The sequence below is a fragment of the Macaca mulatta genome, chromosome 8 (assembly GCF_049350105.2).
Source record: "Macaca mulatta isolate MMU2019108-1 chromosome 8, T2T-MMU8v2.0, whole genome shotgun sequence".
NCBI lineage: Eukaryota > Metazoa > Chordata > Mammalia > Primates > Cercopithecidae > Macaca > Macaca mulatta.
Window position 1 is genome coordinate 17,121,134 of NC_133413.1, and position 23,977 is coordinate 17,145,110.

Consider the following 23,977-nt stretch of genomic DNA (forward strand, 5'->3'; position numbering starts at 1 on the left):
TATTTACACAATATATTTCAATAAATCTACAAACCAACCCACCATAATAGCAGTGAATAATTTGGGATAATTCATAGACTTAATTTTCACTTACCATGTCTAATGGAACGGAGTTGTGCTATAAATAATTCCTATATTCATTTACCTTTGAGTTTGGAATAGTGTGAACTTATAACAATAATAATGTCTTACATTTCCATAAACTCAGAGGGTTTGCGTAAACTCATATTAAAGCCTACATATTTTTTCTTAAATAAATAATAGACCACGTGGAAGTGATATCCAATATTAATATTTAGAGGAAGTTTATTTGAGATTTAAAGTCTCAAAGAGGATAATTGGTGCTTGGATAATTGTGACCATGTGTGACTTCCTTGTTCCTTTTATATTTTGCAGGTAGCTAAAGATAAAAATAGACCCAATGGAGAACCTATTTTTACACACCCAAACCTAAAGTTGATGCTATGGTAAAACTTTTTTCACTGTCATTCTCTCATGAGTGCATAGTGAAGTTTTGCAGACATGCTATAATATGTGCTATTACAACAGATTAAATATAGAAAGAGATCCCAGAATACAGTTGTCTTTTATTAAGCGAGACACTGGCAAAAATGTAAAACAATGTCACTCTTCTGTAACAGTGAAATGGTAAAAGACTAACACAGTTAACTAAATTTTAGACTCAAAGGGGGGGCCTCTGGCCTCTGCTCATGCTTGCCCAGACATTAGAATAATTTTAGAACATTGAAAGATGACATAGGAACAAAAGCCTGAAACTGTTGAAACTAACTCTCAAGATAAAAGATGAAGTATGTATACTAGAGTTTGTTAAAGATGTGAAGGAACAAGGAGACCATTAGCCAGAAACAAAGAGATTTCACAACTTTTCCTACACTCCCTGCTGGTGCCCAGATATGTATGCCTTTCTTGGCCACTTCTTGATCTTTGACCCTTCTTTTCCTCTACACCTAAGTAAAACTGTACAAAGCATACAAACACTATGATAATACTTCAGGATGCTAGTGACATCTTCCTGGTTTGCTGTCTCTCTGAGATAAAGTTGTTTTCCTTGCTTCAGCTCCTTGTTTCTTGACTTTATTGGCTGTGGTAAGGTGAGCAGAACAAGTTTGGATTTCTGTTAAATTCTTACAAGTTTGTTTTAAATAAAAATGTTATTTATGTTAACAAGCAATAGGCCTATTATTATTTTTAAATAAGTTGCTTAATTGTTCTCAGTTTTAATGTGTAATATGGCAAATATTGATAGATATATCTCACATAAATAAAAGCTCTTTGGGTCCTCATTAATTTTCAAGAGTGTAAAGTGGTCCTGAGAACAAAAAAGTTTGAGAACTGCTGGAGTAGATCACTGATTTTCCTGTGACAGGGCTAGGCAAAAAATCCAGAAAGAGAGCTCATGGTGGTTGGAGGATTCTGTGAAGACTTGTGGAGAAACAGACACTCACGCTGGGTCTTCAATCATAAGGAGGATGTTAGCAATGTAGAATGGAAAAGACCTCTAAGTCAGGAAGCCAGCAAGAGCAGAGACACAGGTGAGAAAGTGTGGGCTGGGATAAAGAGCTTGGATCAGTTTGGCCATAATGGGGGAAAAAGTAGTCACAAAGTATGTAAGAAAAGAAACAAGAGACAGGTTGGGAAGAGAAAAACTGGAAAGCAGAACTGGTGTTTAGATATAATTATTTTGGCTGTAGGGAGACAGTGAAGGTTTTCAAGCAGGTGGTAGTAGGGTGAAATAAATGTAATTCCGCTTGTGGGAAATTCATCTTGATAATGATTACATCCTATACAGAGGGAAACTAGTAAAGATTTTCTCATAGGCATGTGATATGGTTTGGCTGTGTCCCCACCCAAATCCCATCTTGAATTATAGCTCCCATAATACCCCCATGTTGTGGGAGGCACCCAGTGGGAGGTAATTTAATCATGGGGGCAGTTTCCCCCGTGCTGTTCTCCTGGTAGTGAATAAGTCTCAGGAGATCTGATCATTTTATGATGGGCTTCCCCTTTTACTTGGCTCTCATTCTCTCTTGTCTGCCGCCATGTAAGATGTGCCTTTCACCTTCTGCCATGATTGTGAGGCCTCTCCAGTTACTTGGAAATGTGAGTCCATTAAACCTCTTTTTCTTTATGAGTTACCCAGTCTCAGGTATGTCTTCATCAGCAGCATGAGAATAGACTGATACAGAGTCCATATATAAAATGATAAGGACCAGCACGAAACTTTCTGGGTTTGAAGTCTGAATGATGAGGGAGACTGGGGGTATTACTCAGAAAAACAACCCTCTGCAAGGATGAGAAGAAAAGATAAACCCATAATGATTAGAAATCACCATTTGATGTTGAAGAGGTTTCTAGATCATAAATACTGAAGGACATTTTAAAGTATTAAGTGTATTTTTGTCATATTCAAATTTTGTCGTAAATTCATGGCAAAGTGCATGAAAAATAGAAACGTTTGAATAATTGATTAATCAGAATTCTTCATTTTCAACCATGCTAGTTAACAAAAAGTTTACTATAATTTGCACATTGGCATGCACTGCTTAGCTATCACACTTAAAATAATAGTTCTTGTTGACTTAAATTGTTACTTCACACATTATGAATTCTTTTCTATGTGCAGCTTGAATACTTATTGATTTATTTAGAGACAAAGTCTCACTCTGTCACCCAGGCTGGAGTACAGTGGAATAATCTTGGCTCACTACAACCTCCATCTCCCAGGTTTAAGCAATTCTTCTTCCTCCACCTCCCTAGTAGCTGGGATTACAGGTGCCTGGCACCACACCCAGCTAATTTTTCTATTTTTAGTAGAGATGGGGTTTTGCCATGCTGTCCAGGCTGGTCTCAAACTCCTGACGTTACATGATCCACCTGCCCCGGCCTCCCAAAGTGCTGGGATTACAGGTGTGAGTCACTGTGCCCGGCCTTGAATATTTCTTTTTAAAAAAAATTTTTGTATTTATAAAATTAATTTAAACTTTGATTTTTATTTTTTGGAGAGATAGAGTCTCACTATGTTGATTAGGCTGTTCTCAAATGCCTGGCCTCAAAGGAACCTCCCCTGTTGGCCTCCCAAAGTGCTAGGATTATAGGAGCGAGCAACTGCACCCGGCCTACAGCTCGAATACTTCTGGAGCTCACTTTATTCTCAGTGGGAAAGGCACTGTATACAGGAACTGAGCACTAGTTACTGATTATCATTAGACAAAATAAATTCTTCACTTAAAATGCTTTTTCTGTCATTTTTAAACATTCCATGTACATTCTCCTCTTCCTCTAGCCATATTCACTTGTATACACTTTGTAATGAGTAAAACAATTTTTTAGTAATAAAACCAATATAGATGAAATCCCATTAGCTAATAATTTGGTGTACTTTAAATAGAGCTTTTTGGTAAGTCCTGATTTTAGCACAGATAAATATTCTTTGACATATTTCCTTATAAAGAATTTAGTCCCTGAAATAGATGATGAACTGTTACAGGAAACCAGCTGGATTTGTTGTAATTCTTTACCAATAAAACATAATGATTAATTATAATTTCAATTAAACACAATTTTGTTACTATAAAAAATACACATTCTTAGCTCAGCATTTGTGATGTTTGAAAAAAACTATCCATTTATTTCCTTGGAAATGACAAGGTTAAAATTAAAATGAACATTTATTCAGTGAAACAAAATTATTGGCATGCAAGTTATTACCTCATTTGGTAAGTTCAGGAAATGAATTAAGAAAGCTGTGTATTTGAAGATTCAGTATATAGTTTACTCATTAATTTTAAAAGTTCGATTTAAACTTTTTATATAATTCAAAAGAGAATAATTGAACGGAAGCCAAGTAAGTTGAATCGGTCAATGGTACCCTAACAAATTACAGCATTTTTAAACCTTGAGAAGCACAACTTCAAATACACTGTGAAGTATTCTGCAGCAAACTGCTATCTGTCCAAGTTCACACAATTTATTTGACCTAATAAGGCTAGCAAAATTATCTCTGCTGTTCACCTGGCTTCACAGCTACCTTTCCAGTGTTTTCCTGGCTTCTGTAGAACACGTCTTCAATTATTTCCAGAATCTCAGAGATACTCCCTGCATACTCCTGTGACCCTCTTGGATTCTTTTTTCATTTTTTTTAAATTGCTACAGATTGCTTGAATTAAATAGCTTCAATCATTTGTCCATATCCCTACCTTCCCTCTATATAATTTCATTAAGATAAGGTGAATTTTCTTAGTGAGTCTAGGAAAACTCTAGATGCATTATGCCAAAAAGCAGTCAGACTTTGAACTTTGACCTGAGAGCATCTGATATAACAGAATTTAAGACAATAATGTCCTCTACCTTACTCTTTCATTACTCCTCTCTCACCCCAGTTAATAGCCAATGAACAGTTCTTTGAAATTACATTTCTTAGCCCTACCACCTACTCCACTGACCTTTCCTGATACATAGAACGTGCTAAACAAGTAAGTGACATACTGTTTGTTTGAGATAACCAAATGATCAATATAACCAAATCACATGCTGTTTTTTCTTTCTGAAAATATGCAAAGCACAAACACAAGTTCTAAAATGCAATCACACAGGTGCATGCTTTTCAGTACCATAATTCCATTTAGTAAATCTTTTACTAAGCGATTCCTTAATACTGTGTTTCAAATGTAAATTTACATTGACTTTGATAGAAATTCTAGGGCAGAAATCAAACAATAATGAAAAGATCATATGCAAGGCTTTTGATAAATGCTACTAAATTATATGAAAAAAGGGCAAAGTTAATGTAATATGGAAAATGGCATTAAGTTGAGATTTAACAATATTATTACAGTACTTTAATTACTGTTGATTACATAGACATAGCTATTTGAAATTTCACTTAAGATACAGTTTAAAAATAATTGAATGAAATTTATTGTAATATACAAAATCAGTTTCGCTTTAGAATATTTCTAGAAAACAGTCATTATAGAAAATTTGCTTTAAATAGCCAACTGTTTGAAAAATACATTACTTAGACAGATGTACTATCTAGCATATCAATATGTTTAGAAAAATGACTAGGATTAAATATAAATGCATAATATTTCTAGGCATTGGTTTTCTGTGTTTTTGGAGCCTTCGGGATTTTCCTTTTATAATGTCCTCTGTAGAATACAGGTTGCCATATATATAGTAGTTCTGTGAAAAAGTTTTCTGCATTCCTGTATTACATCTTATACGGTACTTGGAATATGGGGCTGAAGTCTCCGCTTACACCTTTGCTCTCCACAGAGCAGCTATAAGGACACTTTGACAAGTCACTGATCTGCTTGCTTCTCTAAAGGAAACACGCTGAATATCTGTGCATTTTCTCAGATGAGGACTTGGCTTATCATTTCTTTCTTGCCCCTACTCCTGTATTTACCCTAACGTCTGGCGTAGTGGATAAGTTCCTGTCTGAAATTTGGTTAAATATTTGTAGAACAGGTACTATCTTATAATGGGAGTTGATATGTAGCATTTACAATGTGTTAGATGCTGAAGACTTTGTGTGTATTCGCGTGTTTCATCTTCATGGTACCATTATTATCCTCATTTTACAAATAAAGAAACTGAGGCACAGAGACATGAAATAATCTGCCCGAGGTCACACAGCTGGTAAGAGACACAGCAAGGAGTGCAGCTCCAGGGCTCATGCTTCCAAACACTCTAATGATTAGAGCAGGGGCTAAACAGACAAATCAATCATGGTTCCTCTCTTCAAAGTGTTTATCATTCATCAGGAGGGAAACAAACATATTTTCAATGTAATAGTAAATGCTCATAATAATACTAGTACATATTAAGAGTGTATCTATTCTGAGGTTTGTAATAAGTTTTTTATATGTATGGTTTAATTTCATCCTCACGAGTCTTCTGACTTTTTAAAATTAGGAAATAAAGATAATTTTACCCAACGTGAGGAAGAACTGATCAGCTCCTGACCGTAAACTCACTCCTTGTGTACGTCTGTGTCCTTAATCTTCTTGGCGTGTGATGACGAACCTTGGGTGTCACTCAGGAAAACGTTGCTTCAGTGTGACCTTCTGGGGACATTCCACTGGAAGAGGGAAGAAAGCCTTAGGTGAGCATGTGTATAACTCCGGTAAACACACTGTTTGCTTACCTCCTGGGTGCTAGTAGGCCACTGTGCATGTGGGCAGCTTACCCTAAGGGAAGAATCAAGGGAAAGAAGGTTAAGTTGCCAGAAGCAGGCCAGCAAATAAAATCCTAGGTTCAAAGTCAAAGGGGCATTAGACCTCCAAGATGCCTGCCTGGGCCTCTCCCAGGTCTACTTTCCTTTCCTTTCACTCCTGCTCTAAACCTGTTTGTTTATTTATTTATTTATTTATTTTTTTTTTTGTGAGACAGAGTCTAGCTCTGTTGCCCAGGCTGGAGTGCAGTGGCCGGATCTCGGCTCACTGCAAGCCCCGCCTCCCGGATTCACGCCATTCTCCTGCCTCAGCCTCCTGAGTAGCTGGGAGTACAGGCGCCCGCCACCTCGCCCGGCTAGTTTTTTTTGTATTTTAGTAGAGACGGGGTTTCACCGTGTTAGCCAGGATGGTCTCGATCTCCTGAACTCGTGATCCGCCCATCTCGGCCTCCCAAAGTGCTGGGATTACAGGCTTGAGCCACCGCGCCCGGCCTATTTATTTATTTAGAGACAGAGTCTTGCTCTTTCCCCCAGGCTGGAGTACAATTAATTATTTAGAGACAGAGTCTTGCTCTTTCCCCCAGGCTGGAGTACAATGGCGCTCATTGCAACCTGCATCTCCTGGGTTAAAGCAATTCACGTGCCTCAGCTTCCCACGTAGCTGGGATTACAGGCACCCGCCACAGTGCCTGGCTAATTTTTGTGTTTTTAGTAGAGACAGGGTTTTGCCATGTTGGCCAGTTTGGTCTCGAACGCCTGACCTCAGGTGATCCACCCTCCTTGGCCTCCCAAAGTGCTAGGATTACAGGCATGATCCACGGTGCCCGGCCTAAAGCTTTTTAATAAACGTTCGCTCCTCCCTTAAAACTTGCCTTGGTCTTTTCTTCTGCCTTATGTCCCTCAGTTGAATGCCCCTCATGCTCTCTTCTGAGAAGGCAAGAATTGAGGTTGTTGCAGACCTGTATGAATTTGCCGCAGGTAACTCAGTTAACCTCCACTATTAATGTATTTTGGTGCCATGTAACTTGGATACCTTCTGCCTGTAACATTTCCTCTATGTTTTCTGAAATGTAAGGTATACTTTCTGACTGGTGAAATTTCCTAGAGATAATTTGGAATTGTACTGACTACTTGCGGAACCTTTGACATTAGCAAGATGTTCATTTGATAGTTACCATCAAAGAAAAAGGAAAGAAACTGTCATGAAACTGTGCTGTCTATAAAAGAAATTATTTTATTTCAGGTAGAAGATGCCATTTCCATTTTGCTTCAGGGTCCAATAATCCCTGACTTTTTAATTATATGGCTTGATAAAATTGTCAATGACTTCCTCTTTTTTGTCTGTGTATATGTCAAATGCACCTAAATTTTCTTTCTTTTCATTGCAGATAGGAGATAACTAGCTTAGTATAGTGATTTTTTTTTTTTTTTTTTGAGGCAGAGTCTCTCTCTGTCGCCTAGGCTGAAGTTCAGTGGTGCCATCTTGGCTCACTGCAAGCTTTGCCTCCCGGGTTCATGCCATTCTCCTGCCTCAGCCTCCGGAGTAGCTGGGACTACAGGCACTCGCCACCACGCCCGGCTAATTTTTTGTATTTTTTTTGAATAGAAACAGGGTTTCACCGTGTTAGCCAGGATGGTCTCGCCCTCCTGACCTCGTGATCTGCCTGCCTCGGCCTCCCAAAGTGCTGGAATTACAGGCGTGAGCCACCGCGCCCAGCCAATTTAATATTTATCTGAACTTGGCTCCTTTTTACTTATTTTTTCTGTTTCTGTTCCTCTGCCCCTCTTTTTCTGGGACTTGGGAAATTTTAAAGAATAACAGATCAAAAAATTCATTTTCTTGGTATACACGAACTCTGGGAATAACTAGCATAAACATTCAAATTGCTTAAAAAAAGAAAAATAGTGTGTTTCATTTACTTTGTAATTGCGGAAGCTGAGAAGTACATTATGTAAATCAAAGAAAATGAGGCAAGTCTCAATCATTTTAGGAGGTTTATTTGCCAAAGTTAAGGATGAGCCCAGGAAAGACCATAGATCCACAGGAAAAACTGTGGTCCATGTTTTTCTGAAGAGGGTCTGGGAACCTCAATATTTAAAGGAAAAAGGGCAGGTATTGGGGAGAGAGTAAGAAATTTAAAAAGGGTGTGGGCAGATATGAGATAAAAGTTTGCATTTTTTGAGTCTTTGATTAGCTTTTCACAATTTGCATGTGATGGGGTGATACGGTTTGGTTCTGTGTCCCCACCTAACCCTCATCTTGTAGCTCCCGTAATTCCCACGTGTCATGGGAGGGACCCAGTGGGAGAAAGTTGAATCATGGGGGCAGGTCTTTTTTGTGCTGTTATTGTGATAGTGAATAAGTCTTATGAGATCTGATGGTTTTTAGGGACAGAGTTTCGCTCTTGTTGCACAGGCTGGAGTGCAATGGTGTGATCTCCACTGACTGCAACCTCTGCCTCCTGGGTTCTGGCGATTCTCCTGCCTCCACCTCTTGAGTAGCTGGGATTACAGGTGCCTGTCACCAGGCCCAGCTAATTTTTGTATTTTTAGTAGAGACAAGGTATTGCCATGTTGCCCAGGCTATTCTTGAACTCCTGACCTATAGTAATACCCTGCCTTGGCCTCCCAAAGTGCTGGGATTACAGGCATGAGCCACCACGCCCAGACCAATCTGATAGTTTTAAAAATGGGAGTTTCTCTGTACAAGTTCTCTTTCTTTGTGTGCCACCATCCACGTAAGATGTGACTTCCTCCTCCTTCTGCCATAATTGTGAGGCCTCCCAGCCACATGGAAGTGTAAGTCCATTTTTCTTCCTAGTCTTGGGTATATCTTTATCAGCAGCATGAAAATTGATTAACAGAGAGGGGTAGAGGAATAGTCACTTATGCTTTTGTCTAGCTCAGTGAATCTGCATTTTTACATAACCTTAATACAGGGCAGAAGAAGCAATCAGATACCCATTTGTCTCAGGGGAACAGAGGGATGACTTTGAGTTCTGTCCCTTGTTCAGTACCTGTGAAGATAAACTATCAATTTACATTGTTAGGGTGAAATTCAATAGAATGGTTTTAGGGTAAAGATCTTAAGGCCTACAAGGAATTTCCTTGTGGACAGCTTGTGAGGGAGGTATTTTACCTTTGTTGCTGTCTTATTTAGGAACTATAAGAGTTAAAGAAGGGAGAAACACAAAAAGCAGCTCAACAGTCAAAGGTAGGTTTATTTTGGAAAATAAACCTGAGAGGGGCTTCTGGCCAGCTTCAGTCAGGAGCACTGTCTCCTACAGGCTAAGAGTATTTAAGGGTTCACGGTGAGAGAAGGCTCGGAATGTTTCTGTGTGGAGAAGTTTGTTGCAGGGTTGGAATGTCTCCTGCCAGACGGGAGGTTATTTGAGTGCAGTTTGAACATTCAGCAGTCTATGAGTGGTTGAAGTATGGCTGCTGGGATTGGCCAACACTCAGCTGTTGTTACATGTGCATATTAAGTGAGGTTTCAATTTTGTCTATTAAGCTAGGTTACAGTTCATCCACAAGGACTCAAATATAGGAGTATGGAGTCCTTCTCAGGCCATATTTAGTTTGCTTTAACATTTCTGAAATTGGTGTCATGTGTTAAGTAAATTATCACTCTTTCTATGATAACTTTTTAAAAATATAAAAACATATTCAAATAAATAGAATGACATATAGCAGGTTAGATTCTGGAAAATAATTCTTGTAAAACCATTGAGACTGTATGGGTCTTGGAAAATCTTTGTGCACTCCAGTTTGAAGGCTTATGTTTTAAAGCAAGGATCAGGAATTTGGGTTAGCTGTAAATCACTTTCAAGAGTTTGGACCTCCTTTTGAACCTAGTAGAGTGTCACTGACGATCTTTGGAATAAGGAGAGTGACATGATTACTGCTGTGCTTTAGGGAATAAACAGAGAATGGGTGGAATCATCCATTCATTCAACAAGTGCTGTACTCTGGGTAGTGTGGACCAAAAGGTGTAGAAAACAGGGTGTCTACCATCCTAGAGCTTACGTTCTAATGAGAAAAGACAAACAATTATAAGGCAGAGGAAGCAATCAGATATATATTTGTCTCAGGTGAACAGAGGGATGACTTTGAGTCAGCTAGTGATGGATGCTATTGAAAACATAAAGCAGGCACTATTCTTGACAGAATGAATACATACCCCATGTCCCATGGAGTTTACATCCTAACAGGGAAAGACTAGAAATAAATGAAACAGTAGGATAATGTCAGGAAATGATAATAGCAATACTATGAAAAGTTAAGGAGTGTGTATGTCAAGGGTAAGGAGTTCATTTTTAAGACAGGGAGGTTTGGGAAACTAGGAGATGACATGTTGGGAGATCAGAGCCTTGACCTGAATAAAGTGATGAAATACACCATGGGAACATCTATCTTGGTCAAACTTGTCCAACTCGTGGTCTGTGAGCTGCATGCAACCCAGGACAGTCTTGAATGTGGCCCAACACAAATTCATAAACTGTTTGAAAACATGAGTTTTTTTGCAATTTTTTTAAAGTTCATCAGCTAACATTAGTGTTAATAAGTGTATTTTATATGTGGCCCACAACAGTTCTTCTTCCATTGTGCCCCAGGGAAGCCAAAAGATTGGACATTACTGATCTAGGTGAAAAGGGTTCCAACAAAGGGAACAGCAGTACAAAGTGTAGAGAAAGCGTATGCACGGCATATTTGGGAAAGCAAGACAGCTAGCCTTGCTGGAGCAGTATGAGAAAGCAGAAGAAAAATAGGAAATGATGTTGGGAGAGGTAGCCTGGTAGAAGGTGATGTAAAGTCCTGAGGGCATGGAAGATTTTGCATTTGCTGGTGAGGAAAGAGATGATACTTAACACTGATTTATGTATTAAAAGGATCACACCAGACACTTTACCAAGAAAAGAATGCAAGGGGGCTGGGCACAGTGGCTCACGCCTGTAATTCCAGCACTTTGGGAGGCCGAGGTGGGTGGATCACCTGAGGTCAGGAGTTCGAGACCAGCCTGGCCAACATTGTGACACCCCATCTCTAGTAAAAATCCAAAAATTAGCTGGGTGTGGTGGTGGGTGCCTATAGTCCCAGCTACTTGGAAGGCTGAGGCAGGAGAATAGCTTGAACCCGGGAGGTGGAGGTTGCCATAAGCCGAGATTGTGCCATTGCACTCCAGCCTGGGTGATAGAGCAAGACTCCGTCTCACAAAAAAAAAAAAAAAAAAAAAAAAAAAAGAGGAATGCATGAAGGCAGGATTAAGGAGTCTTAGATTATGCCTGTATGGGAGGATGGTGAGGTTGTAAGTGAGGACTAAGCTCTGATTTTCTATCTTGCCCAAATTTCTTCTAAGGGATCTGGGGAGTCATGCCCTACAAACCATAAATTCTCATCAGATGGATTTTATTTGACCCTATATATCATGACTGACTTTTCAGTCTGACTATGGCATAATAGTATGAGACAAGGAAAAAGAAAATATTTCCTTGCCATACCTTGAAATTGCCCTGCAAAGTCTCTTGTGGGAAAAATCCACATTCTACACAGAATCCCCTTCTCCCTTTGTTTTTCTTCCTTTGCAGATCCAGTAAGATAATCAGCTAAGAGCCAGGCACCCTTTCAGGTCTGATAAGAAACATGTTACAACCTGCTGTCTCTCTCTGAAGTCTGCTATCTGAGATTCCTCTGCACAATAAACCTTGGTCTCCACAATCCTTTACCTTAACCTAAACGTTCCTTTCCATTGGTCCCGGGTTTTCAGATAAACTCAACCAATTGTCAGTCAGAAAATGTTTAATTTTATCTATAGCCTGCAAGCCACACTCCACCGTGCTTTAAGTTGTCCTGCCTTTCTGAACCAAACCAATGCATTTCTTAAATGTATTTGATTGATGTCTCATGCCTCTCTAAAATACATAAAACCAAGCTGTACCCCGACCACCTCGGGCACATGTTCTCAGGACCTCCTGAGGCTGTGTCACTGGTCATGGTCACTCATATTTGGCTCAGAATAAATCTCTTCAAATATTTTACAGAGTTTGACTCTTGTCATCAACATAAGTCAGGGAAGGAGGGTCAACTAACAATGACATCTCATGTGTTTCTAATGAATGCTAGAGTTACAAAATGGGAAATAGAAAACAAATTCCCAGGACCTTGTAGAGGGAGCGTAACTTGGAAACTGAATATAAAGGCAGCATGTTTGGGGAAAATGGGAAAATGGAAGACAGCTCCGAAGCTCTGAAAATTGGTAATTAGAAGGATGGAAGTACCATTGTTTACAATAAAGAAATTGCGACAAGTTGGGGAGAGAAAGGAGAGAAAGATGATGAGTTGTGATTATGTTGAGTATATCTAGATGTCAGTATTTTACTCATAAAGATCATAAATTTACTTGTCTCCAAACAGAAGTTGACGCCAGTTTTATGTCTCAAGGAAAAAGTGAGGAGCCATTCTTTTAGGAGTATTAAAGCAAAAATACACAAGAGGTAATTAGCTTGGGGTGGTTGTGTACCTGGAGCTCTTATGTAAGCACATAGGAACTTATCTTGGAAACGGTTCTTGTAACTGACTTATTAAAAAACTCACGAGCATCAGGGAATCACAAACAGCCAACAGGATGACTGCTTATACAACTAGGGACCTCCCATCAGACCCCAGTCATATAGGTAAATGCCTTATTACACCGTGACCAAGTAAGGGAAACGTAGCTGTAGCCAATCAGGTAATTTCCTTACTTTGTTTCTATGTTTAGTCTATTGAAGCTTATTCTCAGGCCACCGGAGCTGAGCTTTCTGAACGCTTCTGGTTCAGAGTGCTAGAGGTTTATGAATTGTTCTTTGCTGAAATAAGGTGTAAAGTTTATTTTGTCTAAAGGTTTTCTTTTAACAGGAGTGATAATTCGGGCAAAATGTTCACATAATAGTGAGAAATGAAAAGCCTGCAATATAGAAAAGTGAGATGTATTTGTAAACTTCTTTAACAAAGGCATCCTAGCATAAGCATGGCTGTAGAGCCAGACTGTCAATGTTCGAATTCTTTCTGGGCCTTAATTTCTTTATCTGAAAATCGTTACAATGAACCTAGGTGATAGGGTTGTTGTGGAGCAAGCGTTCTTAATCTGGAGTCCACACAATTTCAGCATCTGTGAACTTTGTATTGAAAAAATTGTAACTGTATGTCTATTAACCTCAACAGTTTCAGTTTTCAATTATAAAGGCAGGCAACAAACCACAGTAGTATTAACAGTACCTACAGCTTTGTTTCCTATAGAAATTAAAGATATTGTCATACTCAGTAAGTTGTTGCAGATATCTCGAACCATTATATGTATATATTCCTTAAGTTTTATATATATATAATATTTTTATATTCTACATATATTTTTGGAGACAGTGTTTTGCTGTTTCCAGGGCTGGAGTGCGGTGGCATGATCAGAACTCACTGTAACCTGACAACTCCTGGTCTCCAATGATCCTTCCAGACTCAGTCTTGGAATAGCTAGGACTACAGGTACTCCCCACCATATCCAGCTGTTAATTTTTTTTCTTTTTTTTCCTAAAGACAAGGTCTATGGTGCCCAGGCTGCTCTCCAACTGTTGAACACAAGCAAGTCTCCTGCATAGGTCTCCCAAAGCATTGGGTTTACAGGTGTAAGCCACTGTGCCTGGCTAATCCTATATATTTAATTTCATGCATTTAGAAATATGTGCTATTTTAAGACTGCATGTACAGGTTTTATTACATTACCAAAGGTGTTCATGGCACAAGTGAAGAAATCTTTAGGAGAGTAATAAAAACCATGATGCATTAGAACAGATCAGGCCCGGTATCAAACGTTCAACATACAGTCTGCTGCTGTGGTTCCTTTTTTTTTTTTTTTTTTTTTGAGAGGGAGTCTCACTCTGTCTCCCAAGCTGGAGTGCAGTGGCGTGATCTCGGCTCACTGCAACCTCTGCCTCCCGGGTATATACCATTCTCCTGCCTCAGCCTCCCAAGTAGCTGGAACTACAGGCGCTCCACCATGCCTGGCTATTTTTGTATTTTTAGTAGTAATGGGGTTTCCCCATGTTCGCCAGGCTGGTCTCGACCTCCTGACCTCAGGTGACCTTAGCCTCCCAAAGTGCTGGGATTACAGGCATGAACTACCATGCCCAGTCTGCTATGGTTCTTAAAATATTCAGAGAATAAAAATTGAAGTAAGGCTATTCGTTTTTATATTAAAAGTACCTAGTACAGTGTTCTGTACTTATGCATTCCCTGGATGCTGAATGAGTCACTAAATGAATGGAGTCTAGGCTGTGCCTCAGGCCTTCCAGTTGGGGCTGGAAGAGTTGTGAAGTTCTGAGACGGCTTCTGTGCATCGGGGGGCTCTGGAGTATGTTAGAAGGTTTCGCAGGGCTCTGGAGGAGAAGAGCTGTGTTCCTAATCACGATCACAATGGGAATGGAGATTGCAGGGGACTGCAGGGGCCAGGTTCTCATTCCCCAAAGCTTCCCCTTCATCATCCAAGAAGGCACTCAGGTCTGTCTGTGCAAGGCCCCAGGTAAAGTGCTGGGCTACCCAGTAATTGGGTTCGGTAGCAGGATGGCCTCAGATTGAGGTCCCAGGGCCAAAGGACCGCCCCTCTCCCCAGCGTGGGTTCAGGAAAGACAGGCTCCAGGCGGGAGCACACGCCGCGCCCCTGGAGCCCGGCTCCCTCGCCACGCCCACTTCCTGCCCCCATCCCGCGCCTTTCCAGGTCTTCTCCCGGTGAACCGGATGCTCCGTCAGTCTCCTCCTCTGCGTCCTCGGCCGCGGCCCGTGTCCCTAGCAAAGCCGCTGCCACCCCGGAGGGCCCAGCCAGTGGGCTCCCGGAGGGTGGCCGGGCAGGCGTGGTGCGCGGTAGGAGCTGGGCGCCCACGGCTACCGCGCGTGGAGGAGACACTGCCCTGCCGCGATGGGGGCCCGGGGCGCTCCTTCACGCCGTAGGCAAGCGGGGCGGCGGCTGCGGTACCTGCCCACCGGGAGCTTTCCCTTCCTTCTGCTGCTGCTGCTGCTCTGCATCCAGCTCGGGGGAGGACAGAAGAAAAAGGAGGTAGAATGGATCCCCTTGGCCTTCCCCTGTGGGCGGGGGCGGGCCGGGGTGGGCCGCGTTGCCAGGCAGCCCTGCTGTGTTGCTAGGCAGCCTGGCCGCCGGCGTGGGCGGTGCCGGCGCTGGGGCAGGAGCCGCGTGGGTGGGAGGCCCTGGGGCCTTTCCGGGACGTGGAGTTAGCAGGGTTCTGACTTGAAAAACCACGGCAAAGCGTGCACTTGACTCTGCTTCTGAGCATCTCACACCTTTCAGATCCTGGACGCTTTTATTCCCAGCTGGAAACCCAGCTTGGAGCAATTGTGTCACTAAAAGGGGTGTGTTGCATGTGAAAATACCCTTTAGAAGTATTTATAAGCCTGCAGGGACTATTTGTTCCTTGTTTTCTTACTCTGTTCTCTTCATTACCCATTTCAAGAAGCAACAGAACCTGTCCAGAGTGTGTTTTAAGTTACTCTGTATGTTTGTTTTTCTTTATGTTGAACTCGGTGTGTACTTGTGAGAATAAGCTTACATTATTTATTTTATGCAAGTACAACAGAACATATTGAGAGTGTGTTTTAAGTTGTCCTGTATGTTTATTTTTCTTTATGTTGAACTCAGTGTATACTTGTGAAAATAACCTGATATTTATTTTATGCGGATTTATTTCTGAAGTTCATTCAATCTGATTTCAGTCTTAATCCAGCATTAACCTTGAAGAGGATGAGGTTTGAAGTGACTGTTTGTATTTAAAGTAGTTGTGGTGTTTGCAAGTTCCAGTTATCCGTAATGGATAGTTGATCTAGCTGCTTCAGCAAAAATAGTTATTTCGGGAATGTGACTAAGGTTTCTAATTGTGGACCATTTTGGTAAGAGTGCTCTGCTTATACAATTGAAGATAGTTTTTTCTGGTTAAGTTGTACACCCTTACAGGGCTCAAAATCTGAATTGGGTTTAAGATACTAACAAAATTTTGATAGCTGTGTTGAGACAGTGAAAAAATATCCTCATATGCTGAGTAATTCTGTTTCCCTTTCTCTTTATTCTTTGAAACAAATATTGTGCGTTCAATATTAACTAATGTACCTCTCTTCAGCTTTTAAATTTTAACATGAAAGTAGGCCATATGAAATTACTGGTGAAGTTCTGCTAAGGGATTTAGATAACCACTGTTAAATTGAAATTGTATTTACAAATATAAATTAATGATATATTTTTTAGCACTTGGTATTTGTATACCATATTCCAAGGGTTTTAGATTTAGTAGTTCACGAGAAAGGTAGAAAAGTGAAGAAAAAGTAGACAACTTTTTTTTTTTTTTTGAGACGGAGTCTCGCTCTGTCGCCCAGGCTGGAGTGCAGTGGCGCAATCTCGGCTCACTGCAAGCTCCGCCTCCCGGGTTCACGCCATTCTCCTGCCTCAGCCTCCCGAGTAGCTGGGTCTACAGGCGCCCGCCCCTGCGCCCGGCTAATTTTTTCTATTTTTAGTAGAGACGGGGTTTCACCATGGTCTTGATCTCCTGACCTTGTGATCCGCCCACCTCGGCCTCCCAAAGTGCTGGGATTACAGGCGTGAGCCACCACGCCCGGCCTGTAGACAGCTTTTTCTGGATTACCAAAGCAAAGGGCAATAAAAGATGATGAAGAACTCCATAGAAATTGTGATGTTTTATCTCCTAGGAAGATCCCTAGGACCACGCCAGTTTTCTTTTGAAGGGTGTGAACCCCAAAGTATTTAAGACGGGCCTCAATTTTTTTTTTTTTTTGGTCAAGGTTAAGGATGCACTGGTGACACAGCCTCCGGGGGTCCTGATGGCATGTTCCCAAGGTGGTCAAGGTATAGCTGGCTTTTATACATTTTAGAGAGACATAATACACTGATCAATACATGTAAGATCTACATCGGTTTGATCTGGAAGGGTGGGACAACTCAAAGGGGGAGGGGCTTCCAGGTCATTGGTAGGTTTACAAATTTTCTGATTGGCAGTTGGTTGAAAGAATTGTTACTAATAGAAAGGAATGTGGAGACCAAGGTTTTATTAGCCAGATGGATCCTCCAGGTGGCAGGCTTCAGAGAGAGTAGATTGTAAATGTTTCTTATCAGACCTAAGGTCTGTGTTGTTGTTAATGCTGGTTGGCTTTTCCCGAATTCCAAAAAGAAGGAGGGTATAATAAGCATGTCTGGCCCACTTTTCCCATGGTAGTCTGAGGTGGTTTTTCTAGTAATCTTGGGAATATGCCCTTGGTGGAGAAGAGGGGCCCTTTCAGATGGCTGGGGCAGAGGTCGGAGGGTGCTTACATTTTTGTTTTTGGTTTGCAAGGGGGGAAAATAAAAAGTGTACATGTTTACAGCATGTGAGTATCTCCAATGATAAGATGACTTTAATATATGAAAACGTTTGTTGATTTAGTATAATTAAATCTAAATTACAGTGACATCTGTTTCTGTTAAAATATTTTCATGAAATATATTTTTAAAATGAAAAACCAGGGAGAACATTGTTGAAGATTAAAAAAGTTTTTCTTGCAAAATTAGTTTTATTTCTCCTAAGCAGGAGTGCTTGATTTTAATTTATGACGGTATTACAGTGTATGTATATTTTACTGAAGGAAAAGAAAAACAAAATAAGAGCTTAAATAGTTGATGTTTTCAAGACTATACTTTCAGGGATCGTTTCTATAAAATAGTTGGTGTTCTGGTACTTTACTCAATAAGCATGCGTATTTCTGAAATATAGGCCATTCCGTATCTGGTAGTCACTAAGTTCACAAACTGTGATCTCTTCCAGTACTGGAAGGGAAACACTCTTATATTGGAAACATTAAGCGGTTGGTCACCCCTGTGGTATTTTGCTAGTGATAGCCCTGGGTTGTTTTGACAGTATGTGGTCTCTTTCTCTCTTGCTGAGTTTAAAACCTGATGCCTATGATAAGATTTGACACTATGAAACCTGAAAGTATAGCAGTTAAAGCTTAATTTACTATTAATATAATATTATTGACATCTATACCAAAGTAGTTGATTTAGCATGAAGAGTGTTTTTCTTCCTTCTAGAGAGGAAGCCAAATTGAAGTCTTAAAGTTGAGCCTGGAATCAGGAATGGACATTAGTTGATTTAAAGGAAGCAATATTTAATGGTTATGACAGTAATACCACCATGGATGGATTTTTAACTCATACAGATAGATGGTCGAGTTACAAGTCAGCCTCTAATTTTATGACAGGCAAACGACGAACTCTCTGAATTTTAGTTTGCTTGTTTTAAAATGTAAATATAATACCCATATCTCAGGTATTATGTATACATGTATATAACGTAAAATATATAACCATATGTATATAAAGACTGTATATAAAATGCTTAGTGCAATGCCTAGGATATAACAAATGGTCACTAAGTGGTCGCTATTACTATATATTCCTCATTTAAATGAAAGCGTTAGTATAATGAGATTCTGAAATGTGGTAAGGGTTTTTAAAATTTTTTTTTTGCTAAAGAAACTAACTTTATAATAATAAATTATATGTTCTCTGGAATAGTCTGTTGCTTATTATGAAGCACTGAGAATTCCAAATTCTCTTATGTTGTTTGAAAATTTCCCAGGAAGAGATTTTGTATCATAGAAGATTTGGTGATATCCCATGGATTTCTGTGTGTGTGTGTATATATGTATTATGTTTATGTTTATACACATCCACATATGCTTCTTCATGAAGACATTTTCATTCATTAAAAGCAATGTTTTGTTATATTCCCTATTTGAGAATGTGGTTGAGAGAGTTAAGTGAATAGGCAAAGAAGACTGGAGATTTTTATAGTCACTTTTCTTAATTACGTTGAATATAGTCATTAAAAACTAATTTCTGAATCCTCACTGATGTTAAGTGATGTGAGTTTCTGGGAGACTTTGGCTTTTTAGTAGTGTACCATTTGCCTATCTAGTGCATCTTGTGTTTCTTTTATTTTGACAGTTTCTCTCTTTCTTACATCATTAACACTTACCAGTTAATCAGCTTCACTTAGAATTGTTTTAATTTATAATGACCTCCTCTGATAATGTGAAAAGAGCTCCAATTATGTAATTATTTCCAGTACACTTATTGACTTTGCTGTCATCAAAAGCAGCTCTTATAATAATTTATCTTATCTGCAAAGAATATGAGTAGCTGATAGGCCCTGATGAATATGCAATATGAACAATTGAACAGCTTATATTTTCTAAGCGATAAATGGACTAAATAAAACATATTTCAATTGCCTTTGACATAACTTCTATATGTCATTAATGTTTTTAAGTGCATTTTATATTGAGATGTGTAATATCCAGTTAGTTTTCATGGCACATTTGTGAAAGGGAGACTTCCGTATCTTAGTGAATGATAAAAGGGGAGAGGAGGGAGGTAAGCAATGGATGTTACCTTTAAGCAGAGAACTTAAGTGGAAGAAAAAGTTGGCAGTCATCACACAGGAAATCATGGTAGTTATGCATTGATATGTATGCATATATGCACAGAATATATCAGTGCAGGCAGTTATTTCACTTAGGTTAGATTATATATATGACTACCCCTTGAAGCATGATTGGAAATAGCCAAAGCTATTTCCAGTGTCAGGAATGCCACAATGTCATGGATGACGGCAGAAGACATGGGATTCTTGTGTCACAGATGATGGAGAGTTTATTATAGCAATAGAATAGTCTCTATGTACGTATAGTTATATATTTTATATGTTATATACGTATTATATGTTACACCCACGTATACATAATACGCAAGATATAGGTTTTATATTTTAAAACAAGCAAACTAAAATTCAGAGTTTGTCATATACCTGATGTCATACAATTAGAGGCTGAGTTGTAACTGGACCATCTATCTGTCTGACTTAAAAATCCTTGGTGCTTAATATTGCTGTCATAACTATTAAATATTACTTCCTTGAAAGCAACTAATGTCCACAGCAATAGATGGTTTATTACTCAGCATTTGTACTGGTTCTTTGAGCTTCAGTTCACATTGAACAACATGAAAGGGGCTAGGTGATGCCCACTCATGTAGTGAATTACACTGCGGGAGAGGAACCTTCCTTCCATTTAAGAAACCGAGGTCTGTGAAAATGGGCTGTACGCTTATTTGACCTCTTCCCTAAAGGGAGATGTTGTCTTTATTATACTCAAAAGTAAACACTCATTTTTCTGGAGGAGGACTCTGTCTTCTTTGACTGTGTGCTATATGCAGATATCCTTGAAAAGATGGTCCAGAACAAGTCAGTCAGTCCCTACACCAATAAGTTGTGTTAGAAATCCATGAGGAATTGTCTGTCTATGTAAGAAGTAAGAGCTTGGTCAAAAGACAGCATTTTCAGGATATTTTTCTCCACATACACCACCAGCACGTTTAGTCCCATATATGTGCCCTGTTCCACACATAAGGCACAGAGAAGGGGAAAGAGTGGAAACATAACTCGAGCTAAAGAGTGATCAACTCTTAACCTTTGCTGCATTTGCTTTTTTGTTCTCTCCCTCTTTAGGCCTAAATACTCATTGACTTTAGATGTGAGTGTGATCTGTTATGCCTGTGACTGCCGTGGATTGTTTCAGTGATCTTCAGTGTTTATTTGGCATATCAGACTATCTCAGACTATCAGATATCTCTGATATTTGGCGTATCAGACTATAGATTGCTCATCTCCCTAAGAATCCCTCCTGGAGTATCATGCTAATCCCACCAGGACAGAAAATGGACTTTTCGTTAAGCGTAGGAATATTGTGTTCCCCAGCTGGAAAACAAGTACATGAACAAAGGTTTATTTGTAACATAACATGTGTGTATGTGTGTAACAAATGGATATTTCTCCTGGTCTGTATCCAGTCTTTGTTTCTATCTGTTGGGCAAGATTTCTGCAGCTTCTCAAACTGAGCATATCTGAAAGGGAACTCTTGATCCTTCCCTCTGCCCATCTGGCCCATCTGTTTTCCCATTGTTGTTAACAGTGCTGTTTTATGGAAAACAAATTTTAACATTCTAGCACATCATTTTTTATCTAATCACTTGCCGGTATAATATATCTTTGTAGTTCTTGCCCTGTATTTTGCAGATAGTACACAGGGATGCTGGCTTCATATAATTTCTTGGGGAGTTGTGCATGGACTTTCTATTTTACAACAAATATTACTGTTTTTTTTTTTTTACATAGATAAGTAAGGCATATATAAATAGATTGAATGTTAAGGCTTCAAAAATGTTATTCAGAAGAATAATTTTTTCTTTTTTTTTCGGGACGTGGAGTTTTGCTCTTGTTGCCCAGGTTGGAGTGCAATGGTGCGAACGTGGCTCACCTCAACCTCTGCCTCCCGGGTTCAAGCGGTCCTCCTGCCTCAACTTCTCAAGTAGCTGGGATTATAGTCATATGCCACCATGCCCAGCTAATTTTGTATTTTTAGTAGTGATGGGGTTTCTCCATGTTGGTCAGGCTGCTCTCGAACTCCCGACCTCAGGTGATCCGTCCACCTCAGCCTCCCTAAAGTGTGGGGATTACAGGCATGAGCCACTGCACCTGGCCCAGAAGAATAATTTTTCATGGTAATTGGTATCTGTTTGCCTGCCTGCCTGCCTCCCAGTTGGCCTGTCTCTTATTTCTTTTTAATGTTGGAAGGCACAAGGTCAACAAGAAGTTTAGAGAGTGTTTTGAAATCTGTTATAAAAGTCTTAAGATATGATAGCATCCTGTTAGTTAATGAACAGAAAAAAGTTAAAAATAAAGTGAATTATTTACTGGTGTATTTATTATTATTAAAATTTTGGTTAATCATGTAAAGATGCCTACCAAGTTTGATATTTGAAGGTGAAAAATAAATTTTCTTTCCACTTCATGTTACCATGAGAACTCAAGTACCTATAATGTAATGGAAAGTGCACTTTAGTCTAGGTTAGGTAAGTTGTAACATTGATTTTATTTAGTGGAATTACTTGTTATTTTAGCCGTATAATTTTTAGGGACGGCATAACATTGTTGTCATTGTGATTTGATTCAACTTTTGGAAATATTTTGGTACAGAGTTTTCTCTGCTTGGAAACAGATAAACCATTGGCAAGTTAGTTTCTAGGAGTTTTGCAGTAAAAGTAAAGGTCATACATTGTGAAATCTTTTTGCTATTCATATTAAGTATTAAATTGAATGAAATACCTCAGGATAACTTACTGAGTTTAATGAACTTGGTGGTTGATAATAAGGCTTAAATTATATCAGAAAAATAAAAATAAAACAAGCTATAAGCGCACAGGATGCTAGGCATTTGACTTAGTTGGATTATTGTCATAGATTGAATGTTTATGTTCCCACAAAATTTATAGGTTGAAATCCTAACTTTGAGAAAGTATTAGGAGGTGGGGCCTTTGGGAAGTGATTAGGTCCTGAGGGTGGAGCCCTCATGAATTAGATTAGTGCCCTTATAAATGGGACCCCAGAGCTCTCTGGTCCTCGTTCCACCAAGTGAGGATACAGTGGTGAGAAGATAGCTGTGTGAGCAATCTGCAGTTAAGAAGGGAGCTTTCACCAGAACCCGACCATGCTGTAACTCTGATCTTGGACTTCCAGTACCCAGAACTGTGAGAAATTTTCCGTTGCTCTCTAGTTTATGGTAATTTGTTGTAGCAGCCCAAAGGAACTAAGACAATCACATATAATTTTCACAGTATCTTTGCATGATGGTTGTGACAAAGTATTTGTCTTTGTTCACAGTAGGTTGATTTGGCTTAAGTATTGAGAGAAGCTGGGACACTTAGCAGCCCCAAGCAATAATTCGTATTAAAGATCATCATTGTTTCAGCATCTTGCAAATTATTGTTTTAGACGTGAGTATATGATACAGTTGTACATGACTTTGGGGAAGTTTCCTTCTTCTTTACGGAGGACACACAAGGAAGGGAAATTTTCTTAACTTGTCTTTGGACTGTGTGTATGAGAATGTGACGCTTGGGCTGCTGAAACCGTCTTATTACCTCAAAAGTACAAGCCTGAGGGCAAAAACTGGCGTTGAAAAATGGGAAGAACTGGGTAGTTGATGACATGTCTTAGCCTTGTAATTGCTCTCTCAACTTCTTGCTTTGTGAGTTAATAACTTTCCTTATTGTTTAGGACATTTCAGATTGGATTTCTGATTTTTTTTATCTAATATCACTCTACTAAGGGAGGTGTTGTTGCATTAAGAGTGTTGCGCATGATTGTACAACTTGTATGTTTGCAATTTTACTCCAGAATTCTCCTTCTACACTGTGTTTTAATAAATAGCTATATAACCCTATTTGTCAGTTAGACATTAAATATCAGTAGGAGCTTGTTGAGGTAGATGTAGCCCTCCCTGATCCTTGAATCTCAGTGATTAGTATTAAAAAATATCTGTGTGTATTTGGAAGAGAATTTTCCATGTGTTCCTTTTATTGAAATAAGTATTTTTATTGAGTGAATTGAAGCTCTCTGTTAAATAATGTATGAATCAAAAAATTGTAGGAAAAAGATTGGAAAAAAATTTAATATGTACCTTAAAAATTGTTAGTCCAAGGAATGGGTGGAAGAGTAATTTATACCTCAGATATATTTGCTGCATACAATGTGTTTTCAATATGAATGCTTTTAAAGTACTTATTTCTTATTTTATTTTTTGAGACGCAGTCTTGCTGTGTCACCCAGGCTGCACTCTACCCATTCCTTGGACTGTGAG

General features: G+C 39.4%; 1 protein-coding gene across 5 annotated transcripts in view; it reads left to right on the top strand.

The window, feature by feature from the left end:
- Positions 1-14,972: 14,972 nt before the first annotated feature.
- TUSC3 (tumor suppressor candidate 3) overlaps positions 14,973-23,977 on the top strand; it is a 309,201-nt gene continuing 300,196 nt past the window's right edge. For 4 of the 5 annotated variants that reach the window (XM_077942417.1, XM_077942416.1, XM_015144789.3 and 1 more), the window contains exon 1: positions 14,973-15,278. In XM_077942417.1, coding sequence (XP_077798543.1) covers positions 15,141-15,278 — 138 coding nt within the window. In that variant the 5' untranslated portion in view covers positions 14,973-15,140. 5 annotated transcript variants of the gene reach the window in all.